General features: G+C 44.1%; 2 protein-coding genes across 2 annotated transcripts; both read left to right on the forward strand.

Moving 5' to 3' along the window:
* Positions 1–4835: 4835 nt before the first annotated feature.
* On the forward strand, positions 4836–5696 carry PtA15_7A597 (uncharacterized protein; the record flags this gene model as incomplete). Its single annotated transcript, XM_053171219.1, has 1 exon — positions 4836–5696. The coding sequence occupies one exon, from the start codon at positions 4836–4838 to the stop codon at positions 5694–5696; it is 861 nt and encodes a 286-aa protein (XP_053022423.1).
* Positions 5697–7263: 1567 nt separating this feature from the next.
* PtA15_7A598 (uncharacterized protein) lies at positions 7264–19571 on the forward strand (the record flags this gene model as incomplete). Its single annotated transcript, XM_053171220.1, has 6 exons — positions 7264–7293; positions 7380–7838; positions 7958–8290; positions 18649–18916; positions 19020–19269; positions 19568–19571. The coding sequence occupies 6 exons, from the start codon at positions 7264–7266 to the stop codon at positions 19569–19571; spliced, it is 1344 nt and encodes a 447-aa protein (XP_053022424.1).
* Positions 19572–21208: the final 1637 nt, after the last annotated feature.

A 21208-nucleotide genomic window follows, 5' to 3' on the forward strand; every position in this document is an offset into this window, starting at 1 on the left:
TTTCAATAATGTGTACCACAACCATCACTTCAGATTCCACATCCGCACTGCTCCTCCACCATCCATCTCAATCATCATAACACCGAAAGACAATCTTCGGTACACTCACAAATCTTCATGAGTAGGGAAGGGGTCATTGTGGTGCTTTCCCTACTCATGAACACCTCGGACAATCATTGGTACTCTGGCAAATCTTCAGACCGGTCCAAGAGGGAGGAGGCCTGCAATCACTCATCCAGTCCAAGAGGAACTCCCTCCTCCTGGTGTCGGAGGCAATGGGAGGATCGAAATATAATCCCCTTGTCTTTCCTGTCAGCTCTATACATATGTCCAAGGGGAGGGAAGGAGGAGGGATCCGAGGTTTCCTCCTCCTTCCTATGGCAAAGATATTTCTTGTTCCTCTATGAACGATTGAGTTCCTTTTTTTCTCTCGGAACAATCAACTTCTGTTTGGAGAGAAAGGAGAATTCCTCTCCAAACAATAGTACAGAGCGGTCCGAGTGGGAAGAGGGAGAAGAACGGTCCAAGGGAAAAGAGGAGAGATGAAGGACTCTCTTTTTTCCTTGGTCCGATTCAATTGTAGCGAACTCCGTTCTTTTTCCTTGGACCGATCCAGTTGTATGCTATATAGATTATCCTAAGGGGAGGGAGGAGTTCTTTGAGACGAAAAGATGATTGATTGCCGGACTGCTCCGGTCTCGGAGTAATGAGGTGATGGGCAGGAAAAACAGTCTTCAAAAACAGGGTCAGACCTGTTTTTGAAAATCAACCATATTTGGGGAAAACTGTTTTCTGGATGTCCCAAAAAACAGGCGCTGTGGTACGCGTTTTTTGGGGAAAACTGTTTTTTGCACAAAAAATTGATTTCTGCTGGAAAAACAGTTTTTTCACCCGCTATGGTACAGGCCCTGAGTCTTCATTGCCTCTTGTGCTGCTTCAGAATTTGTTGAGCTGTGCCTACACCTCTGCCAGTTTTTGGAGTTTCTCCAACACTTTGGGTATGCATGGTCAAAATTTGACAAGATTTTTACCTTTCAAAGAAGTTTAAGGTGATAACCCTCCATACAGTGGAGTCCTGTTAGCAGAAAAGTGCATACCCACAGTTTTGGGGAGAAACTCCAACAACTGGCAGAGGTACAGGCAGAGCTCAACAAATTCTGAAGCAGCACAAGAGGCAATGAAGACTCAATTTGAAAGAGGTGAGAGGGATACTCTGGAATGGGATGTTGGACGGATATGATCAGATTCTTGTAAGGACTCTGTCGAGTCCTTCACTGAACGTTGTTGAAGGGGGCACGGGGAGTGGCACGAGGGCCATGAAACGTTCTAGTTCCAACCTTGGGGGGGCTTTGTTGCAGGTATCTAGACCGGAGAGAGGGAAAGCTCTCTGTTTAAGTACAACTAGGAAGGACAAAAGAGAAGGAAAGACATGACTGGCTTACCTAGACCGGAGAGAGGGAAAGCTCTCTGCCGGACTAGGAAGGAGGGGGAGGAGGCGAGTCGAAGTACTTGTGGCAAGTCGGGGCTGATGTAAGCGGGTGACAGGACTTGTGAAACCCCACAAGGGGTGGGGGTTTACAATTCTGTCAACTCATCAACAGCCATCCCCTTATAGGGGGTTTTTGGGTACCACATGCAGGGGTTTTTTGACCAGTACCCACAGTGGTACCAGGGTACCAGCTGCTGTTTTCTCAAACCAGGTCCCACATCTGGCACCACTGTGCAGGTACCATTGCCAGAAGAGTGGTAAGAACTAACTGGTTCCAGGCACTGCCTGGCAAGGGTGAAACCATTAAAATACATGTACTGTGATGGCCGTTACAGTGCTTTTTAGACAGCAATTTCAAAAAATGCATGTATTTTTGGAAATTTGTAGTGCATTAATGCTGTTCAAATGGCACAATGTGCTACTGCTGAAATTTCTTGGGTCCACCAAGCTTCATTTCTCAGCACATGTAGAAATCTTGGCTGCCCACTACAAATACACTGTAGCATAGCAGCCGGCCAATGCGCTACCGCTGCAAGGCAACAGCACTTTTTTAAGATACGCCACTGGCCGCTACAAATACAACTAACACAGTGGTTTCAGTGTTGTGCCTGGCCATCTTTCATCCAGAAAACCAGACCTCCATTTTTTTTTTCTTTCTACTGATAGATTGGAGAAATTCCCGTCAAATTTGAATAAATCTGGAATTTCAGATTTTGCAGGGAAATCTGAAATCTGGAACTCTGGATCACTTTGGGGATCTTTCATTGCCAGCATGCTTGTGGGCTGAATTTGTCCCAGTTAAACTGGGATGCATCCAACCAATTTAAAATTGGTTGATCTCAACTGATGAAATATCAATCCAAGGTACCCCCCTTGGGTTTACATTTCATTGGTTGAGTTAACCCATTTTAAATTGGTTGAATGCATCCCAGTTAAATTAGCACTATTCACGTAAGAAATCTATGACCATGTGAGAGATATACATCAGCATACTTTCCCAGCCAACTTGGCTGGCACAATGGGATAAACTTTATTTCAATCTTGCTGATGTTTAGCTTATGTGAACAGTGCTATTGGGATAGCTTCAACCCAGCCAATTATGCTGGCAGTGTTTGGGGACCTAGATTTCCCTGTGAAATCTGAAATCTGTCAGCTCAGATCTGGCTTTCCAGACTGACAGGAAGTCCTCCATTAGAGCGTAGCACCATTGGTTTTTAATTCAGAGGGAAAGGATAAACCTTACTAGCTGGTGAAAATTGATTGAGATCAAGTTTTCACCAGCAAAAAAAGTTAGCATCCCCCTCTAAATCAAACCATTTTGGGTGACAGAATTGGGTCAAAAAAGCTATTAAAACAATAATGAATGCTAGGCTAAGAAAAAAACATTCCTTTTCACCAAAAATGAAGAGTGAGGGTGTGTAAATTGAAATCTCCAAGGGTTGCCAACTTGACAGCAAGTGCTCCACTGGAGGACTTCCTGTCAGTGTGGGTATTTACAGATCTCTAGATGTCTATCCAAATTTTGAATCAACGTAACTACCAGACCCACAATCAGACCACATGAAAGCAATGAATCACAGCGCTAGGAAAACATTTTCTTTGCGACCAAAAATTAAGAATTTAATTAGGGGGTGCAAAATGGATGCTGCAAGGGTTGCAGACCCAACAATAAGCCATCCACTCTTCACATTCTTAAATTCAACCTCAGCTTACTGAAATTACCAGACACGTCAGTAAGTGGGTCTTAAATTTTTCCTACCTGAATGGCTCCATTAGTTATGGCGGATGTAATGAAAAGAAGGCTGGAATCGCCCAATCTCCCAGGCTAGTGTTGAAGTTTCATCGTATACCTTTACCGAGTGTTTTCATCCCACATGAACTCGTTCTGGCACATTCCAGTGTTGGCCAGGTACCACCCTTTCAATTTATTACTCGCCAAGTCCAAGGGGGCAGTGCTATCCACAACTCTGACATGTTGCACCAGTATTTCTAGAGGATGTCATTCTGTCGAGCCTTGCTGCAACCGACCTTGGGCATGGCTTTAGGAGGCACATCAGGGCTTCCGGGCGCGACGTAAAACCGTTGGGACATGTCGAAAAAAGTATTGGGCCGGTTTCTCGCTCCGGCGAAAGGAATTTCCCACCATGACTCCATGAGCACAGATAGCCCTTACTAAATTCATGACAGTCCAGGATAAATTTTGCCTTTGCCTTTGCCACAACTGATTAAACTTTTTTTTGTCTCGGCTTGGGAGCCGCTATATAAAACTTCCAAGAAAAAAGTGGGGAAGGTTTCAAGCCGAAAGCAGATACTTATGTATCCACTCAGCGGCGGAGATAGACTTTAGCTCCCAGTTAACCAACGGCTTACTGGTAACCATAGAATCAACAAAGCAAATGCAACCAAAAAAAAGTGTGTTAGAACTTTGCACGAAGCTTTAACTGACTCTTTGATGCATTCCGTGTCATCGAGACCTGGCCTTGGCATTTCCTCGTCCAGGCCGCTTGATCTGCCCCTTAAACCTAGCTTGCCGCATAATTTGATACACTATTCGTCGTATGAACTCTTTTGTGGAACATTTTCCCCCTTCCATCATCCACTGTATACGTTTTTCCTTTCTTCGAAGTCTAACACAATTGAAGCTCCGCGCAGTACATACACCAAACCCGATCAAGTCGCCAGATCACTGGAAATTTCCAGGTGTTTCCCTGATTCCTTCAATGTGTTTCGTACGTGCCACGTGGACGTAGATAAGCATTTAGAGGGATCTCAGACATTATCTCCTCAAGCGCTCTTTCTACGAGGTGGAGAAAACTTTCGAAATGTCCTCAATCTATGCGTTTTCCACCAAGTGAATGGCTGAAGATATGCTACTGGTGTCTTCACGTCCGATATTATGTATCATTTTGATTGAGGAAACATCTCCTTCCGCCCCTCCTAAAGGTGTAAGTGATTCAAGTCCAGACGCTTGATGATCGTGTTGACTATAGCGGCTCCGTCACAGATCATCAGAATGCAAAACAATCCCTGAGTATAGAGACTGTCCAAGAAATGAAACACCCAGTTGATCAGACAATCTTGTCTTTGCCATCAAGCGGCGACCTCAGATGACGTGGAATCTAGTGAGCCTGTGAGGGCAGGGGGCGGCTCCTGCCCAGCAAAAAAGTTATAAATACCCCCATATTTCGATCCTGAAGCACCTCCCAGGGCTCTTGAACTCATTCCCAAACCCGGTACTCATAATTAGACAAATATCACTTGGCACCTCACCGACTCAATTTTGACTGTTGGATTACATACCCATCCCTTCTATATCAATCGCTTATCATAGCCTAGTTCGAACATCATGCACGTTCGTCAGCTTGCTACTATCTTGAGCATTTGCCTCTCATGCAGACAAGCTATTGCTCCTCCGGCAGTCTTTGACCCCAGCGAGTCGATCAAGCCGATCGTCACATTGGCAATGACGCCCCACGATGTCTTGGGAACGAGTGGCCTTGCGCTTGACGCAACTCAACAAGCTGCCCTTCGAGAAAGCCCACACTTGTACACCCGCCAGCTTGGGGCAGCTTTCACAGAGGCCTTCAATACACTTGGATTTATAACCAGTAACCCGAAGCACGACTTCACGTCTTCAATTCTTGGAAGCCTCGAAGGTTATTATCATACGATTACCCAGGAGCTCCCAGAAGAATTAAGGCAGAAACAATTGAAACTCTTCCGAAATTCCTTTTACTCTCGGCTTCACGACCTCGCGACCGAGCTGGGTTCGGCAGAATGGACAACGCGTGCGCAGGGAGCGCAGCAGAACTTGGAAAAGAGATTGAAAATAGTTGCGCTAGACTTCGAAATGAAACATATAGCCCCAGCTGCCGATAAGGAAATACTCGATGTCATTGAAAAAATGGGCCAGAAGATCAAACAAGACCCAAGGCACCGCGAAGTGTTGACGCAACTAAAGGAAATGAAGGACCACATGCAAACTCATTTACCTCATACGGTTGTCTTCGAGGACGTGCAATATCTAAAAAAGGAACAGGTTGAATCTGCGTTGAAGGAAATCATTCAGAGCTACCCTCGCTCTGTCAACTCACATGCTGCACTTAAACCAGCCGATCAGAAGATTTCCCCGGCCGTAACTCATGCCACCAGCGCTCGCCCGGCTGGTCTTCCGCCCAGTCCACCCATGGTTACGGCTGCCGCCTAAATATATGCGTGGAAATTGTTCTGAATGTCACTGCCAATATCATCTAGAATGAAGAGCCAACTTCCTCGATTTTTACCAATAAATACCTGATTTCATAGGAAAACATCGTGTTATCTAGGGAGATATCAATCGTCAAAAAAGAGCACCCTTTTCTCAAACAAATCATATAACTACGTAGCAGCTTTCATCTTGTCGTCTTATCAATTAAAACCAAAAAATAACAAAAAAAAATAAAAGCTCTAAAAACCTTAATTTTCCACTCCTATTTGTTCTGTTTTCCTAGATTACTCTGAGGGTGCTAAGTTCAAAAGTTTTCTTACTCTACAATGGTTATGTGTCTAAAAGGTTATCTTTCTACACATGTCGCATCTGTCTGCTAGGCCTATTTGTTTACCGGAGCTACCCGTTTACACACGCATGACTACATGAATGAAATCTGATATCTTACTGAAGAGTCCAGAAATTTAAAAGAGAGACAGATCAGGCCCACTTGACACAAACATAGGTCAGCTGGCCGTATTGTGCAGCACGGGCAGCTAAACATATTACTTTGAGCATAAACGTGGCTCTAAGTCCCGGTGCACATTTTGAGATGCGAAAAGATTTTTCGTTGTTTTTGCTACATTGGCATGATTGGGCGTCGGTTATATCTTGGTTATACAATTCCCAACATTTGGAGAAGCGGATCCGACCAATCTTCTGGTCTCGATTTTTTTGGGATTTTGTTTTTTTTACAAGTCCGATGCCAAAGTGGGAGTTGCTCTGCCAATTCACCAAATATTAAAAAGATAAAAAATCAGTGACTTTTGACTTCGTGCACCAGAGGCCACCAAGATATTGCAGCTTTGAGAGAGTCCTTTTAAAAAAACCTGTTACAGTCCTTGGAAGAATCGCTCATCAGACATTGATGTCAATAGTGTGGCACCATTAAAATTTCCTACCAAGAAAAACAGGATAAGTTTTTATCAATGCCCAAAAGGGTTTTTCTTCAGGATGTGAGAAATCCCTCATCAAAAATTATCTTGTAATTTTCCAGCCTCAAAGACCCATCAAATTTCAATGTGTGGCAGCCTGCAGGGTTGTAATCACCACAAGAGGCAAAGAGTCAAGGCAGGCCGTGTCAAAAACACCAGCCTGTAAGGATTTTCAAGTTTGATTCCCAAAAATGATGGGGTAGATAAAGCAAATGCGTGCTTGTGGAGTTAGACTAATTGCAAAGCCAAGAGAATTTCAATTGGGCTATGGCACACAGATAGCTGTGTGAAATGGGAGTTAAGCGACAAAAGATAGTAAAACCTAGTAAAACAAAGAAAGTGGAGTAGATTGGTGAGTAATCTAAGGAAACCTACGGCGTTCTGATATGTACCTGTTTCACGAGCAAAGCTTGAGCGGTCAGTTGTCGAAACAGCAGAAATAAACAAAAAAGGAAAATCCATGGCCAGGTGCGGCGTAGTCGGGCTGGTCCCCGGAAGAGGGCGCCAGAACTCAGGGGGTTCTAGGGCAGCATGTTCGAAATGTTGACCCACGGGACCCTCACGATGCTGTTCAATGCTCACACAAATCGATCATGAAAGCGATTTACGAGGACGTCATTCAGGTGTGCACCTCACCCTTCCGAACTGATGACCGGGACTTGATAATGGGTGGTTGTTGAACGCGTGTACTAACCTTGTCCTACTCAAGCCATCGCCGTTGGTACTTTTCTCGTCACTCCCAATCTCGGCCCCATTCGATCAAGCTAGCCTCTCAATCGATTCTCAGCTCAGTTCGGACTCTTTTATCGCCCTACTCGACGATACCACTCAACAGATCGCTGGCTCTTCTTCCAAACCACTGATATACTACCATCCTTCATACAAGCCCTCTTCATCAGAGCTCAGCGGCCCAACCAATTTACTGGGCGATCAAGATAAGACTTGGCCGGTCCGCTCAATTGTCCTGCATATTCAATCTCCAAACTGCAAAAATACATTCATCAGGTTCCCTCCCTTTAATAAGGATCGTAATTGCCATCCTGTTTTAGGAATCGAACTACCATTTCTACATCTCCAAATCAAACCTCTGGACCATACGTTCATGATCGAAGTGGGCGTTCGGGACCAAGCGGGAGATCGAATTTTGATCAGGGCTTCGACGTTTCAAGTTGAGTAACATTGAATCATGATATGTCAACCGATGAGCAGGCAAGCAAAATTGAAGCGCATCGACGCGCAGAACTAACAGCTCGCTCCCTTTTGTATCTACCGGCCTTGCACATTCAGACTGAAACAAAATTGTACCCGCATTCAGAATCAAGTAATTCTCAAAGTGGCCCTTACAAACTTGTTCATTTTCCGCTAGTATTTCCCACCTCGGAAGCCTACACGCAAACGAAATGGAATGATTTACTTTTACCTCTTGATAGCTTGATCCCCACACGATACCACTCAACAGACTTCGTCCAAGTTCATGCTAGTGTCCGACTAAGGAGGATTTATTTTACCAAGGATGGAAGGCACGCTTCCTCGCATTCAAACAGAAATCAGGACGGATTGGATCTCGATTCTAAGCAAGTGCTCACAGCTGAAGGCGCTCCTATCATTTCTGCCAATTTAGTTTTCAGGCCTGAATTGATCCTGTTTAAAGGGACCAAGGCAGACGCTGGGAACGTCTAGCTTTTTCCATTTTCTTTATGCATTTTTCTAGTAACACATCTATGTGATTTGTTTTCCTGCTTGTAGTGTGCGCTCCTATCATTTCTGCCAATTCAGTTTTCAGGCCTGAATTGATCCTGTTTAAAGGGACCAAGGCAGATGCTGGGAACGTCTAGCTTTTTCCATTTTCTTTATGCATTTTTCTAGTAACATACATAAAATCATAAACTGCAATTTTGGCTGGGAGATGCCACTTTAAGTTTTATGCATGCTGACATCTCCCAGCCAAAATTGGCTTTATGATTTCATGTAAACAGTGACATGCAATTTTGAATACCATAATTGACACAAACAATCCAGGTTGAAATGGATTAATTGAGATAATACCCAGAACAAAAGCAAATTAATCTGAATGTCACAATCAAGAAAGATTTGTGGTTTTGATGATATCAAAGTGGTGAGTCTCAATCAATGTGCCCACACAGTCAAATATGTACTACCCAGTGTTCCAAGTAGCTTTCACAATGTATCAACCAGTCCCAATCCTTGGATACTATTAGAGGGTAGTTTATCAAAGAGATTTTCTAAATTAAAAAGTATCTGATCTGGATTCTTGTGTATATTGGAGCATTCCTGTTGGCATTCAGAGACTTATAATGTCCTTGTCACCAAAATCACCAGTAGTGCACATGGCAGCAATGAATTCCAGGCTTAGAGTAACATATTCCTTTTCACCAAAAATTAAGTATTAGCTGGTATAAATTCAAATCTGGTAGGGTGTTAGGTAGATGCAATGGTAAGTCATCCAGTGCTGTGGGCCTCTCTGAAGTGATCTAGAGTGCCAAAATCTAGATTTCCCTGTGGCAATCTAGACTTTTTATGTCTAAATCAACATCTACAAGGGGCCCTGATTCAACAGGATTTCTTCCAGTGGATGACTTGCTGCCAAACCTACAACCCTGGAGAAGATGTTGATTTGGATAGTGATGATTCTCACAGGGAAATCAGGCCCTTGAGGCAGGACCCTGGAAATCCCCTGCAGAGGCGGGTAGCCAAAATCCCAAGATTTTGGCAAATTCATGCATTGGGGGGTGCCAGGGAATTGTTTTTTTGGCTGATTCATAGGTTTGTGTCATATTCTTGAGGTGGAATCCCCGGGGAGCTCACAAGAACTGATAAAAAGTGGGAATCTGTGGGGTTTAGCCAATTTAGATAAATTTCAGCGGGTATCCATGCATTTGTGTTGTGTTGGGTATGTGCCCTTTTTGGTTTCAAACACCCAGTAGGAATTTCATGCGCTTTCTAGAGAGTTCCAGACCACAATTTCTCTCTAGAATTTTGCCAGATATGAACCATTGCCTCATGTGTAATTAAATTGGGGGTTGGTTGTATGTTTATACCAACAGTGGTCTGATACACTACTGTATTGTTAGTGTAGTGTATTGTTATTTTTTTCCAGTGCACTACACAAATAATACTTTTATCCTTGATTTTCTTTCAATAACAATACATCTTTTTAATGTTATTGTATTGTTAGTGTAGCTGAAATATGTCAGGTTAACAATAACCAAATCATATTTTTATGATTGTTGTCTGTTGTTATTCCTGATAACAAATAAAATAACTCTTAGTTTATCTCTGCAATTAATGATAGAATTACTTTCAGCGTATTGATATTTCTGGTAGTAAAGTTGGTTTTGAGTTGCAAAAAAATAAATCTAGGACATGATGTTTTGAGAATCATTTTCTAGAGGCTCAAAACCATGAAATAACAGATACTGTTGTGCAGAAGATTTTTATCTTCACTCTGATAGACTAACTTACAGTGAAATCTTGGTTATCCAAAAGAAATACACTACCTGTTAGTGTATTTTGAGTGTATCCTGGATAAGAATACCCAAGATCTTCAATGAGACAATTTGGAAACACTAACTGTTAGTTTATTGGGCTATAATTGAGGATAACAATACCCCATTTTTCTCACCAATAACCATGGATAAGCTAACAGATATTGGCCCGTAGCGTAGCATAGTGGCCCATTGTGGTTTATACTCAAGTCATACTGATCTTATCTGTATCAAATCTTGTTGGATCTGGTGAGTTAACCTCAACTAATGAGCTTCTACACTCAATGACCAGTACACAGGGATTCTGGTTTGTACCAACCATCAAATGGGGAAACCCTCCACTTGATTACTGTGAGAATGCACGCCTAGGTGAACGACATCTTTCCCATAAATTGAGAAAGATGTTGGGATCTAATTCAGTTGCGGACAAAGGTAAGCAAAGCGAACCCAAGTCCGCAGTCCAAAACCAGCGCAGCGGAGTTGGAAAACTGATAACATTCTATGAATGTATGCAGGTACAACGCACGCGAGTGAGAAAAATAAGCTCAAGGATAATCCTAGCCACAAGAGACTCGCAGAAAGGATCACAGCAAGCGCCAAAGGTAAGCCGCTGGATTCCTAACTAAAGAAAGAAATAGATGAGAGCTCACGCCTCATTCTCCATACTAGACAACGTTGGAAAAGACCAGACCAAGACCAATTCCGCTTGAAGAGCTGGAGAACCAATTGGTAAGCAACTCGGATCTTTAACCAGGTTCATAAAGGTCATGGCAGGCTGAACGGATATTTGCTTGCTACAAGTGTAGACGACGCAGAACGACTCCTTTGCCAATTAGCTAAACCAAACTAGCCGGATAAAAGCAAGATACTCTCTTGTATCCGGTAAGGACTTCTAAGCTTAATGAAGTCGAGACAACTCAGGCAGGCACTGATGTGATTCACATAAAACAGATTAAGGAAGACCAAACAAGAAACCCTTTCTCTGTTTCTTTATCTCAATCATTGGAGCGGCCAATTGCCTGCTCTTAGGTAATTTACCTTCTGAAATAACACTATGATAAACTTGTAATTAGAGGAAAAAGCAATTAACAGTTTAACATTAAGCGGACCGAAAGGCCCGCCGGAAAAAAAAAAAGTGCCAGCATTTCCCCAGCTGTACAATAATTTCACAGGTACAAAAAGCCCTGGACCACTTGGCTCTTTAAGCAATTGGCGCCGAGCAAGAGCCAAGTGGTGACCTCCATTACTTCACACACCCTGCCTTTTTATACCTTTCCCCCCATCCTCAACTGACCACGACTTTTGCCTTTCCTTTTTCCTTTTCCGATCCCATCACGCCTCTCAACATCTCCTCCCCCCCCCCCCCCCATTGTCTGTGTGTGCACAATCATGAAATTTTCCATTTGCATATATATGTAGCTGAGGTCATTCTCCTAATCCGGGAAACTGAGACTGTTTCCGGCAAGAGACCGTGTCCCAGGATATCATGTCTCTGCGGCCCATGCCAACATCACGGAAGAGGACGTTTGCCAAGTCCGGGAAGCTGAGACCGGGTCCCGGAATAGGGGTCCCGGTTATTGTACCAATAGTCCGTTCATCAATTGCGGGACACTGGACCGTGTTCAGGGATACAGTTTTTGCCTGGGCCTCGCCAAATCCTTGGAAGAGGACATTCACCAATTCCGGGAATCTCAGACTGCGTACTGGTCTTCTGAGCGGTCAACCTCAAATTCAATCAGCATAGCAAGCTCCACCATTGCGACCACAACCAGATCAGAATTTGGCAAGTCAATCAGCTTCTGCAAATATCTCTTCCATGGTCAGCACTACCCAATAGAATCTGATTTGGAGACCAAACGTGTACTGACAAAATATTTCCATTGGGCTACCGCAGAACAAGGAGCAATTAATTGTTATCGCTGCTTTGTCCTGTCTGTCCAACAAGGAGATTGAGCGAATGATGCAAGAGGCTGAACAGCACGCCAAAACAGATAAGGAACGTCGAGAAGTCATTGAGGCAGCCAACCAAGCCAACTGGCGACAACGTTCCAGTTGAAGAGGAGGAGGAGGCGATGAATTTGGTGGCCGAGCTCCGTGAACTTGCTGTCAAGAGTCAGAGCGGTGACAAATCAATCAAGGCCAAAAACATCAAGGAAGCTGTCAGTAAACCACAGAAGAAGAGCTTACTTGTTTGCCAAGGGCACCATACCATTATACTCACGCGCCGTCCATTCTGTGATATTTGTATGTATAAGAGTGCCCACCACAATTGAAGAAGACCATTCCGCAAGGCTCGTTTCCGTCTCTGGAAGCGTCAAAATGTTGAGTGATATAGCTGCGCAGAGCTTAAAACCCCAACAGCAGTCATTGCCGAGCCATCGAGCGGTGCGTCTTTCCTCACTCGAACCAGTATGAGATTCACCACGGCCCGCTAATAGAATCAACCTGATCTTCTCTGTGGTTTTTTGCAATAATCCCGCAACAAAGAGGAACAGGACAAAATTAACGACTCCAACCCCACCCTCCACCCCCAGAATCTGACAAACAGAAGAAGAAAGATTATATAATCATTGATACCCCCCACCCCCCCTAAAAAGATTCTCTTCATCCTTTTTCTCAAATCCTCTCCGCTAGAAAAACACCGACTCCCTCACAATGAAAGGTGGATCGGTCTAACCATCTCTCAATGTCAATTTTTTTACGTGTTGATAATTGTCTAATGGTGGTTTTTCTTCACCAGGCCCCTCTTTTTTTCTTTGCTGCTTTTCATGTAATTGGCCAGACTTCTTTTTTGTTTGGTGTTTACCCACCCCTCTTTTGCTGAATACCCTCTCATAAAAACTCCTGTTGCACAATCCCCTCTCCTCATGAAATCAATGAAAGAAAAAAACAAAGAACATGCCAATCTTGAAAAGCAAATAATATGGCTTCAATATGAACGTGCTCTTGTCTCAAGAAAACAAACAAGTTCTTCAACAGTCAATCCATTGGGTGTGTTTGCATGTTGGCTGCAAAAAGGGAATCCTGAGATTCAGGTAGTGAGGGACTTCCCGTCGGCTAAAACACTTGATCTGGAGGTAAAGGCTAGACTTACTGGCTGGGGGAAGGTGATTGAGATCAAGTTTTCACAATCAAACAAGGTTTAGCTCCTCCCACTAAATCTATCTAGCCATTTTGGCACCAGGAAGTCCTCCTCAGCTGTGTATTCAGCGTGTCAGAGCACAAATTACAACCATGATGTTGATACCAGAGTGATGGTAGTTTAATGTGACAGGTTATGTAGTTACAAATTTTATCAAGGTTTTCAATTAAAGAAGGAGAAAGAGAAATATTGGGATTGTTACATGTTGACCATCTGAAACAGTGGATTTAAAAGCACAAGATAGAAAAGGCAGGATGCTACAATTAGAAAAAACAAAACCTGTGAGAATCAACAGGGAATGAAATGAGTAAAAAGTAAGTTTTTGGTACCGGACTGACAAGAAGACTGGAGGTGGATCTAAATCAACAGGTGGTTAAGTGGAAAGAATGATACTAGGACTAGGCAATGAAATGAGTAGAGTTTAGGTTTTTGGTACATGACTGACAAGAAGACTGGAAGTATATTTAAATCAACAGGTGGTTAAGTGGAAAGAATGATACCAGGACTAAAAAGAAACAAATTTCTAGGCCTCAAAAAAATAGCCCAACATTGTGGACCAATCTTGATGACTTTGTGGAACTTAGACCTATAATATGCAAGATTAGGTTGCTATAAAATGTCTGATACCCAATGATTTTCCTGCCACCTTTCCTACAACAAAATTTCTTCATTCATCTCCACCCAATGGCTTTCCCAACAGTAAGCTCTTCTATCCCGCTATCAAAGCTACACCACATCCCTTCCCTACTTATGGACAGCTGTTAAAAAGCACGCTTTAACTCTCAATATGAGACTCAGGCAAAGCAAGGATACTGGTGGTGCTACTGCCCAATTTGGTCAGGAACTTCTTGATCTTGGAGAAGGAAAATTACAAACCACTTCAAACAAAAAGGTACAACTTGGAAAAATCAATGTTAACCTGACAATTTCTCCAGAGGACATTGTGCGGAAGTTGGTCAATTATTTATGCAGAAATCCAAGTTTATTAAAGCCTTGGAATCACAAAACAAAAATTCAAGGGGTTTCCCTACAAATCACAAAAAATCACAAAAAAAAAATCAAGGGTTTCCCCTCTACAACTTCCAGAAAAAAATATGAAGGGTTTTCCCTCTACAAATGCCTAAATCAACAAAAAAAAACTACAATTAAAAAAAACAAAAACAGAACAATAATCCGCACCCAGCCACCTAACATCAGCAAGCTGATGCACCGTGGCCCACCATCCATCCCTGTCTAGCAGGGTTAAAAAATGGTGAGAGGATGACCCCCAGCGCGCCGCATTGAAGGCATTATGCAAAGGGGGGCCACCGAGTAGAGCCCCTCAAACTGCGCAAGTGCAACAGCGGAGGGGGTTGAGGGCAAACCGCACGCTGGAAGTACAGTGCCCCCCACGACTTCTTGACTACCCCGCGCCCGCAAAAAAAAATTTGAACTTTGAACGACGTGTTCAAAGTCACCAGACATGTATCAGATGTGAACTATATATTTTTGAGCCCTACAGAAGTAGGGGAACTTGAAAATATAACTTCAAAGTCTGTACAATGCCTCAAAAAAAAGTTTCATTTTTTCTGGATGCAAAATTTGGAACGGCTGGTTTTAAACCCATAGTATGTGGTTACAGACATGTACTATGGACTTCTAAAGTATCTGGTATGTATTTACAGAGGTTTATGTATGTACATGTCTAGGTATATGTATATACGAACCTCCTTAGTTGTTGATGACTGCAAGATCCATCAGCGCACTCTTCGGAATGCGGCGATGTGAAGAATATTTCTTCATTGCTCTCTGGGCAGCAGGTCCAGTGAGACCAAGAGCATATGCCGAGTGCTGCCAATCAATTTTTCGGAAAAACTTTTGGATTGTAGAGAGAGGGCAAGAACGCCTGGAGATTTCAAAAAGTGCCTGGTATTGTTTCCAAGTGGAACACTTATGGCTCAGTCTTTGATAATCTACAACATATGTATGAATGACGGAGACGGTGTTAGAAACGAACTTCTAAGATATGATGAACAAAATGAAGAGCAAGCTTACCTGATTTGACATAGGCCCAAAAGAGCTCAATCGGGTTCAGTTCGCAGTGGAACTTTGGCAGGAACAGGCATATGTGCCCTGCCTCTTTGATGATAGTCTGGAGTAAGGGCCTCTCGGCCAGGAAATCGGATTGATTGGCCATAATCTGTGACCAGCAGCAGTCCTTTGCTTTTGGTGCTTGGACATCGGTTGCTGAGATAGTGCCGATCTCCTCTCTGAAGCAGGCGTCTTGGTCGATGAAGTAGCCTTGAGCCTTGGCTTGCTTCACCAGATTGCTTGCCCTAGCTTCAGCATCTTTGACAGCAGTACTGGTGGAACAACTCTTGCACTTCATTCGCAGTGGAGGTAAGCGGGCCGCGATTTGAGCACAACAGTAGTGTCCCCAGAGTCCACGCTCCATAAGAACATGCTGGATTCCCTTGGGCTGGCCAGCTAGCGATTCAACCATGTAGTCCATTGGAAAGCACATACTCTGCGGTTGGCCTCTTAGCTCTTCCGGTATGTGAGGATCATCGCTAGGGATTATCGTATCCCGCATGCAAGATTGCTTTCCACCGGGTCCAAGATTCATATTCTGGGCTCGAAGCGCTTCATGAGCCGAAGAGCAATCAAAAACAAAAACACCCTGGCAATCGGGGTGCAAAGCTTTGAATATCGGCAAGGCCTTCTCCGATACCTGTTTGCAGAGCTGAGCCATGTCCCACCAAGGATCACCCTGCAAGCCAGGGTAGATTACTGTTGCAGCGTCTGAACAAGCAAGCTGATTTAATTCTTGCTGGTCGGATGATAGAACTAATCAACCGTGTGACTCCAATATAAAGTCAGAGATGTGCATGAGCCGTCCAAGGCTTTTTGATCGAAGCTCGGTTGCACCTGGGAGAAGCCACGACAGTGTCGGCCGTTCTTTTGCGTGTATAGTTGATTCATCATGATAGATAAAGACTGTCTCCTTGTTGTCGCCGAGAATTTCTGGGTCAACCATGACCGCAGTTCCACAATCGTCCCCATCATACTTTTTCGAAAAACGACGCAGCCGAGCAACTTCGTCCAAGAATTTGATCCTTGATTCAACAACATCCTCTCGCTCGTGTCCGTCAAAGTAAACTGATTTTTGATGCTGCTGTGCCCGAAATCCCAACTTATACATCCATTGAGTTGCTGTATTAAGACTTATTGCTTGGTGGCCATGCCTCGGAAGCACAACATTGACTGCATGCTGGTGAAATGAGCGTGGGGTAACCTGTAATAAAAATTAGGTAAGTCACAAATCTGATGTGATACTTCATCAAAGCAAGCAAAATAAGGCATACACTTCCAGGCTTTTGTTCCACCGCCCAGTTTCTAAGAGATTTGAAAATGTCGGGGTCATCGAGAAGGGTTTTCTTTTCAGCCCCTTTGCCTTGGCTGTTGGTGTACAGCTGCTTGAATTTCAGGACATAGCTTGCCTGATGACAAAGGCGCTTCGCTTGACCGACGCTAGTTGTAAATCCCTTCTTTCCAACTTGGAGGCGACGGTTAGATGCAGAAGCAGCCGTTAGTGATGCTAAGATTGCCGGTTTATTGATGCCGTCTAAGCGATGTTCGTTCCTCAAGTTGTTGAATTCTTGCAGCTCGTCAAGTTCTAGTCCGGGGTACTTAAAACCTTTTTCCGTCTTTTCGCGTTTTCGGTATTCTTTCTTCATGAAGGCAATGACATTGTTGAGCTCTTCAAATTCTCTCGCAAACAGAACTTGTTCATCATAAGGTGGCTTCTTTTTTGGGGGATTAGGAAGGTAGTTGTTGGTGCTTGACGAAACAGGAGGATCAGGAGCATTGGATGAAGAGACAGGCGAATTCAGACTGATTTCTTCCTTGTCCATAGACGTATCAAGCTGATCCTTTGCTCGTTTGAGAAAGTTAGCCATAATATTATTCTTCTTTCCAACAGCTTTGGTACCTCTTGCCGCGTAATTGTGCTTCGTCGATTTCGGAAGCCGCCGTGGAACAAGTTTCTTTGACTCAGAGTTAGGATTAGCCATTGGCAGGAGATATCCAGATCTTCCGGAGGCCAGTTTTCTTTTTGGAGGCTCGGTATAGTGAGAGAAAGAGATTGGCCACAATGACTTGAAAACCTCATCAGAATCTTCGCCATTGCTGTCAGATTGGTCCGACTCGTTGCACCAAGTCATGATCTGGTTTGCTTCATCGATCAAGGCAACATGCTGGTCAAAAATTTTGAAAATTTCAACTTGATCAGCTGGATTCTGGTTTTTTTCGAGTTCCGCAAGTGGCTCATTGTGGTCAGAGATGGAAATTGGTTCGTCCTCATCGGCAATTTCAATAACTGGGGACCGGAGAAGTTGACTTTGTTTTTGAATTTTGGTTTTCTTCTTGCCTTGTTTAGCACTTTGAACCAGCTTCTTCTTTGTGGATGACTCGTGAGCTCTTCGTGCTCTTTGCGCTCGGGCAGCTTTACTGACCGACATCTTTGATGGTTGGAAAGCAGGTTTTCCTCTAGAGCCAGGACTCGATGAGGCTCATTGAAATTGCTATGCAATTATTCATATGTACATGAAGTGTGCAAGTAGACGTGAGAAGACATAATATTATCATGTATATGGTTGGTGAAATGTGACATTTGCATCAAAAAAAGCCGAAAAAAAAGCTCTACAGCCCACTTTAAAAAAAAAAATTGAGAAAAAAAATCTCCGAAATTTGGAACCCCCCTGTAGGGGTAGTAGAGAAGTCGTGGGGGGCACTGTACAGCAGCAGAGGACGCCTGGGGGATTATCCGACCACAAGGGCACCCCCTTTTATATGTGTTCCACCAGCAAGCTCGCCTCAAGCCCTCGACTCTCCCCTGATACATACATGTATCCTTGAAAACAATCGTACCGCCACGCCGCCCATGGATGTTTCACCTACGTGGCACCGACTACGACTCAACAGCATGACCTTTTATTCTTCAACCAATACCTCGAAAAATCTCACCAACCGTCCAGATCAGCCACACCAATTAGAAAATCAACCAGCTCTGAACCCTCACTATTTCTTGCCGTCAAACCAGCAATCCCAAGGCCTCAGCCTTCTCACACTCCCCCTCGCCCAGGCTCAGAGATCTTGGCCAATCGCGGGCCCAGTTCGTCAGCATCAAGGCCAACGTCACCAGCGGCCGTCGATCAAGCAACGAACATTGATCCCCCGTCTCTCGCTAACTGGGTCTACAGCAGCAAACTCACCACAGTACGCATTTCGTATCTTGACTCATTGCTTGTGCTTGACGCTGATCAGTGTCGTCCATTCGCCTGTTCTAACAGCTTTATCTCGATGTCTTGACCGAAATCGCATCCGCGGGAACCACGTTCGAGCACAAGAATGCCTCGTTGACCGGTGTCGGTAAGGCCAGTATCGGAGTAGAGATCTTGAAGGGTCTGTTGAGCGGAGGCGCACATGTAATTGTGACCACTTCTCGTTACTCTCGTGCGACGGTGGAATACTACCAGGCTATTTACCAAGAAGTTGGATTGCGCGGCAGTCGACTCACCGTCCTTCCTTTCAATCAGGGATCCAAGCAGGATGTTGAAGGTCAGACTCGATCTCGCTCTGTTTAATATGCGAGGGACTCTTCTGCTGATTTTCGAGTGATTTCTTTTACCCTTGGTTGACTACATCTACTCCACCGATAAAGACAAGGGGTTGGCCATGGACCTCGATTACATCTTGCCCTTCGCAGCGATTCCGGAGAACGGACGAGAAATCGATGGTTTAGATGACCGCTCCGAACTTGCTCACCGAGTGATGCTGACCAACCTGCTTAGATTGATGGGCGAGGTCAAGAAGAAAAAGCATGCTCTCAAACTCGTCACCCGCCCTACCCAAGTTGTCCTGCCGCTGTCCCCCAATCGCGGCGACTTCGGTAACGATGGTCTCTACTCTGAGTCGAAAATCTCGCGACCTTGTTCAATCGATGGTCTTCTGAGTCCTGGGGCGAGTACTTGTGTCTCGCAGGGGCTGTTATTGGCTGGACTCGGTCAGTTGCAGTCTTCTCCGATTATCCCTCATTTGCAACATTCTGACGTAACTTCATTTCTGTTTGTAGTGGTACCGGTTTGATGTCGGCGAACAACTTGATCGCTGAAGGCGTCGAAACACACGGTGTCCGTACTTTCTCGGCCAAAGAAATGGCGTTCAACATCTTGGGTCTGATGCATCCGCTTCTTTCCGACGTTGCCCAAGTTGAGCCGGTATGGGCTGACTGTGTCGACGCTCGCTCGTAGCCGCCCGGGGCTCGCGGTGGCCCATCGGAGACGGGATCAGACGCTGCGACGTCGTCCACGGGCGCCGGCATTGGACCTAACAGGCGCCGTGCGCCTCGAGACGAGGAGGAGGCCGTTCCGGTGTAGCCTTGGCTTCTGCTGCGCCCGAGATCCCCCGGGACATTCTTCCTCCCCGTCTCCCCTTCCTTATCTCCCCAAAACGACGCCGTCCGTCTCTCTTTCTTCCGGATATATGTGTGTGTATAGTATCTTTCATCTTAGACGTGCGCGGACAGGAGGGGGGGGGGGGGGGGGGGGGGGGGGGGGTAAAGGCAGAGAGGAGAGGGGATGTGTGCCTCTATCAGTGTTGATACATATTCTGCTGTTCCCTGTCTCCAAAGCTGTCCTATACATTCTCTCTCTCTTGCTCTCTCTACAAGGTGTGTGTATATTTCATGACAGGTGCAGCTCATAAAACTTTTATCACAAGCCAAGCTGGTCATCCTACTCTAAGTGCAGCAGTATTGTAATTCTGCTAGAACTAAGCATGAAATGTGTCATCTGTTAGCAGTGCTGTGATATTGTTAACATTTACAGCCAGAAAACCCTAGCAGCAGTTCAGTGTTAAACAGCTATTGTAGCAGAAAAATCTATTGATAGCAACTAAAACCACTGGAATGCAGTGTAATATTTTGTCTCAGCTTTGAGCAGTGTTGAACTCAGCTAACCATTTCCTCCAGAAAAAATGACTTCTGTGTTGCATTACTTCAATTTTCAAGTGGAAAAAGAAATCAAATACTACTGAGAGGTGTAGAACTGCTAAAGTCTGGCTAAAATCACAGAAAATGAGGGTTGTGGCAAAGGCAACTATGCTTGCGCAATCTGGTCATTTAGAACAGTGTAGTATGCAACCCACCTTTGTCAAATGGATTAGTGGTTATTTAAAATACAAGATCAAAGATATTTGTGTATTGTAGCAAGCTATACAATCCAGGTGTTTTGTATTGCTAAGCTGATAAAAGACATCCACTACCAGTTTATTTGTATTAAAAAAATAATACAATACTCATAATTGGTCCAATATTGTATTGTATCAGTTTCCCTTTTGATTGAATCACAAGGTAGAAAGTAGGATTTATATATCTGATAACATAATGATGCATATTCTCTGCGCTCTGAAACTTTTGGCAATATTGGTACCTCAGAACATGAAATATAAGGGGTGTGTGGTAGTCATATTGCCTTACTGCGCACCCCTTATATCTGATGTTCTGAGGTACCAATATTGCCAAAAGTTTCAGAGCGCAGAGAATATGCATCATTCTATAACCCCTGCAGTCCTTAGACTTCTGGGAAATTTATCAAAAAAGATATTCAATAATTAGCCAGATTGCTCCTATTAAGGCTACCCGCCCCCCCTATATCTCATGTTTGGTGTTTACCCCATTGCTATAAATTTAATGGCGCACAGAATATACACCATAGAAACATTTCTGAAATTTCTAGACTCTTTAAATGTGTAACAAAAAGGTTATACATGTAGCAGTCATTTTTCTACTAAGCACACCACGTACCCGCCACGTACCTATTTTTTTCTCTCAAAAATTTCAAAGGAAGCTTC

This window comes from Puccinia triticina, chromosome 7A (assembly GCF_026914185.1).
Source record: "Puccinia triticina chromosome 7A, complete sequence".
Taxonomy (NCBI): Eukaryota; Fungi; Basidiomycota; class Pucciniomycetes; order Pucciniales; family Pucciniaceae; genus Puccinia; species Puccinia triticina.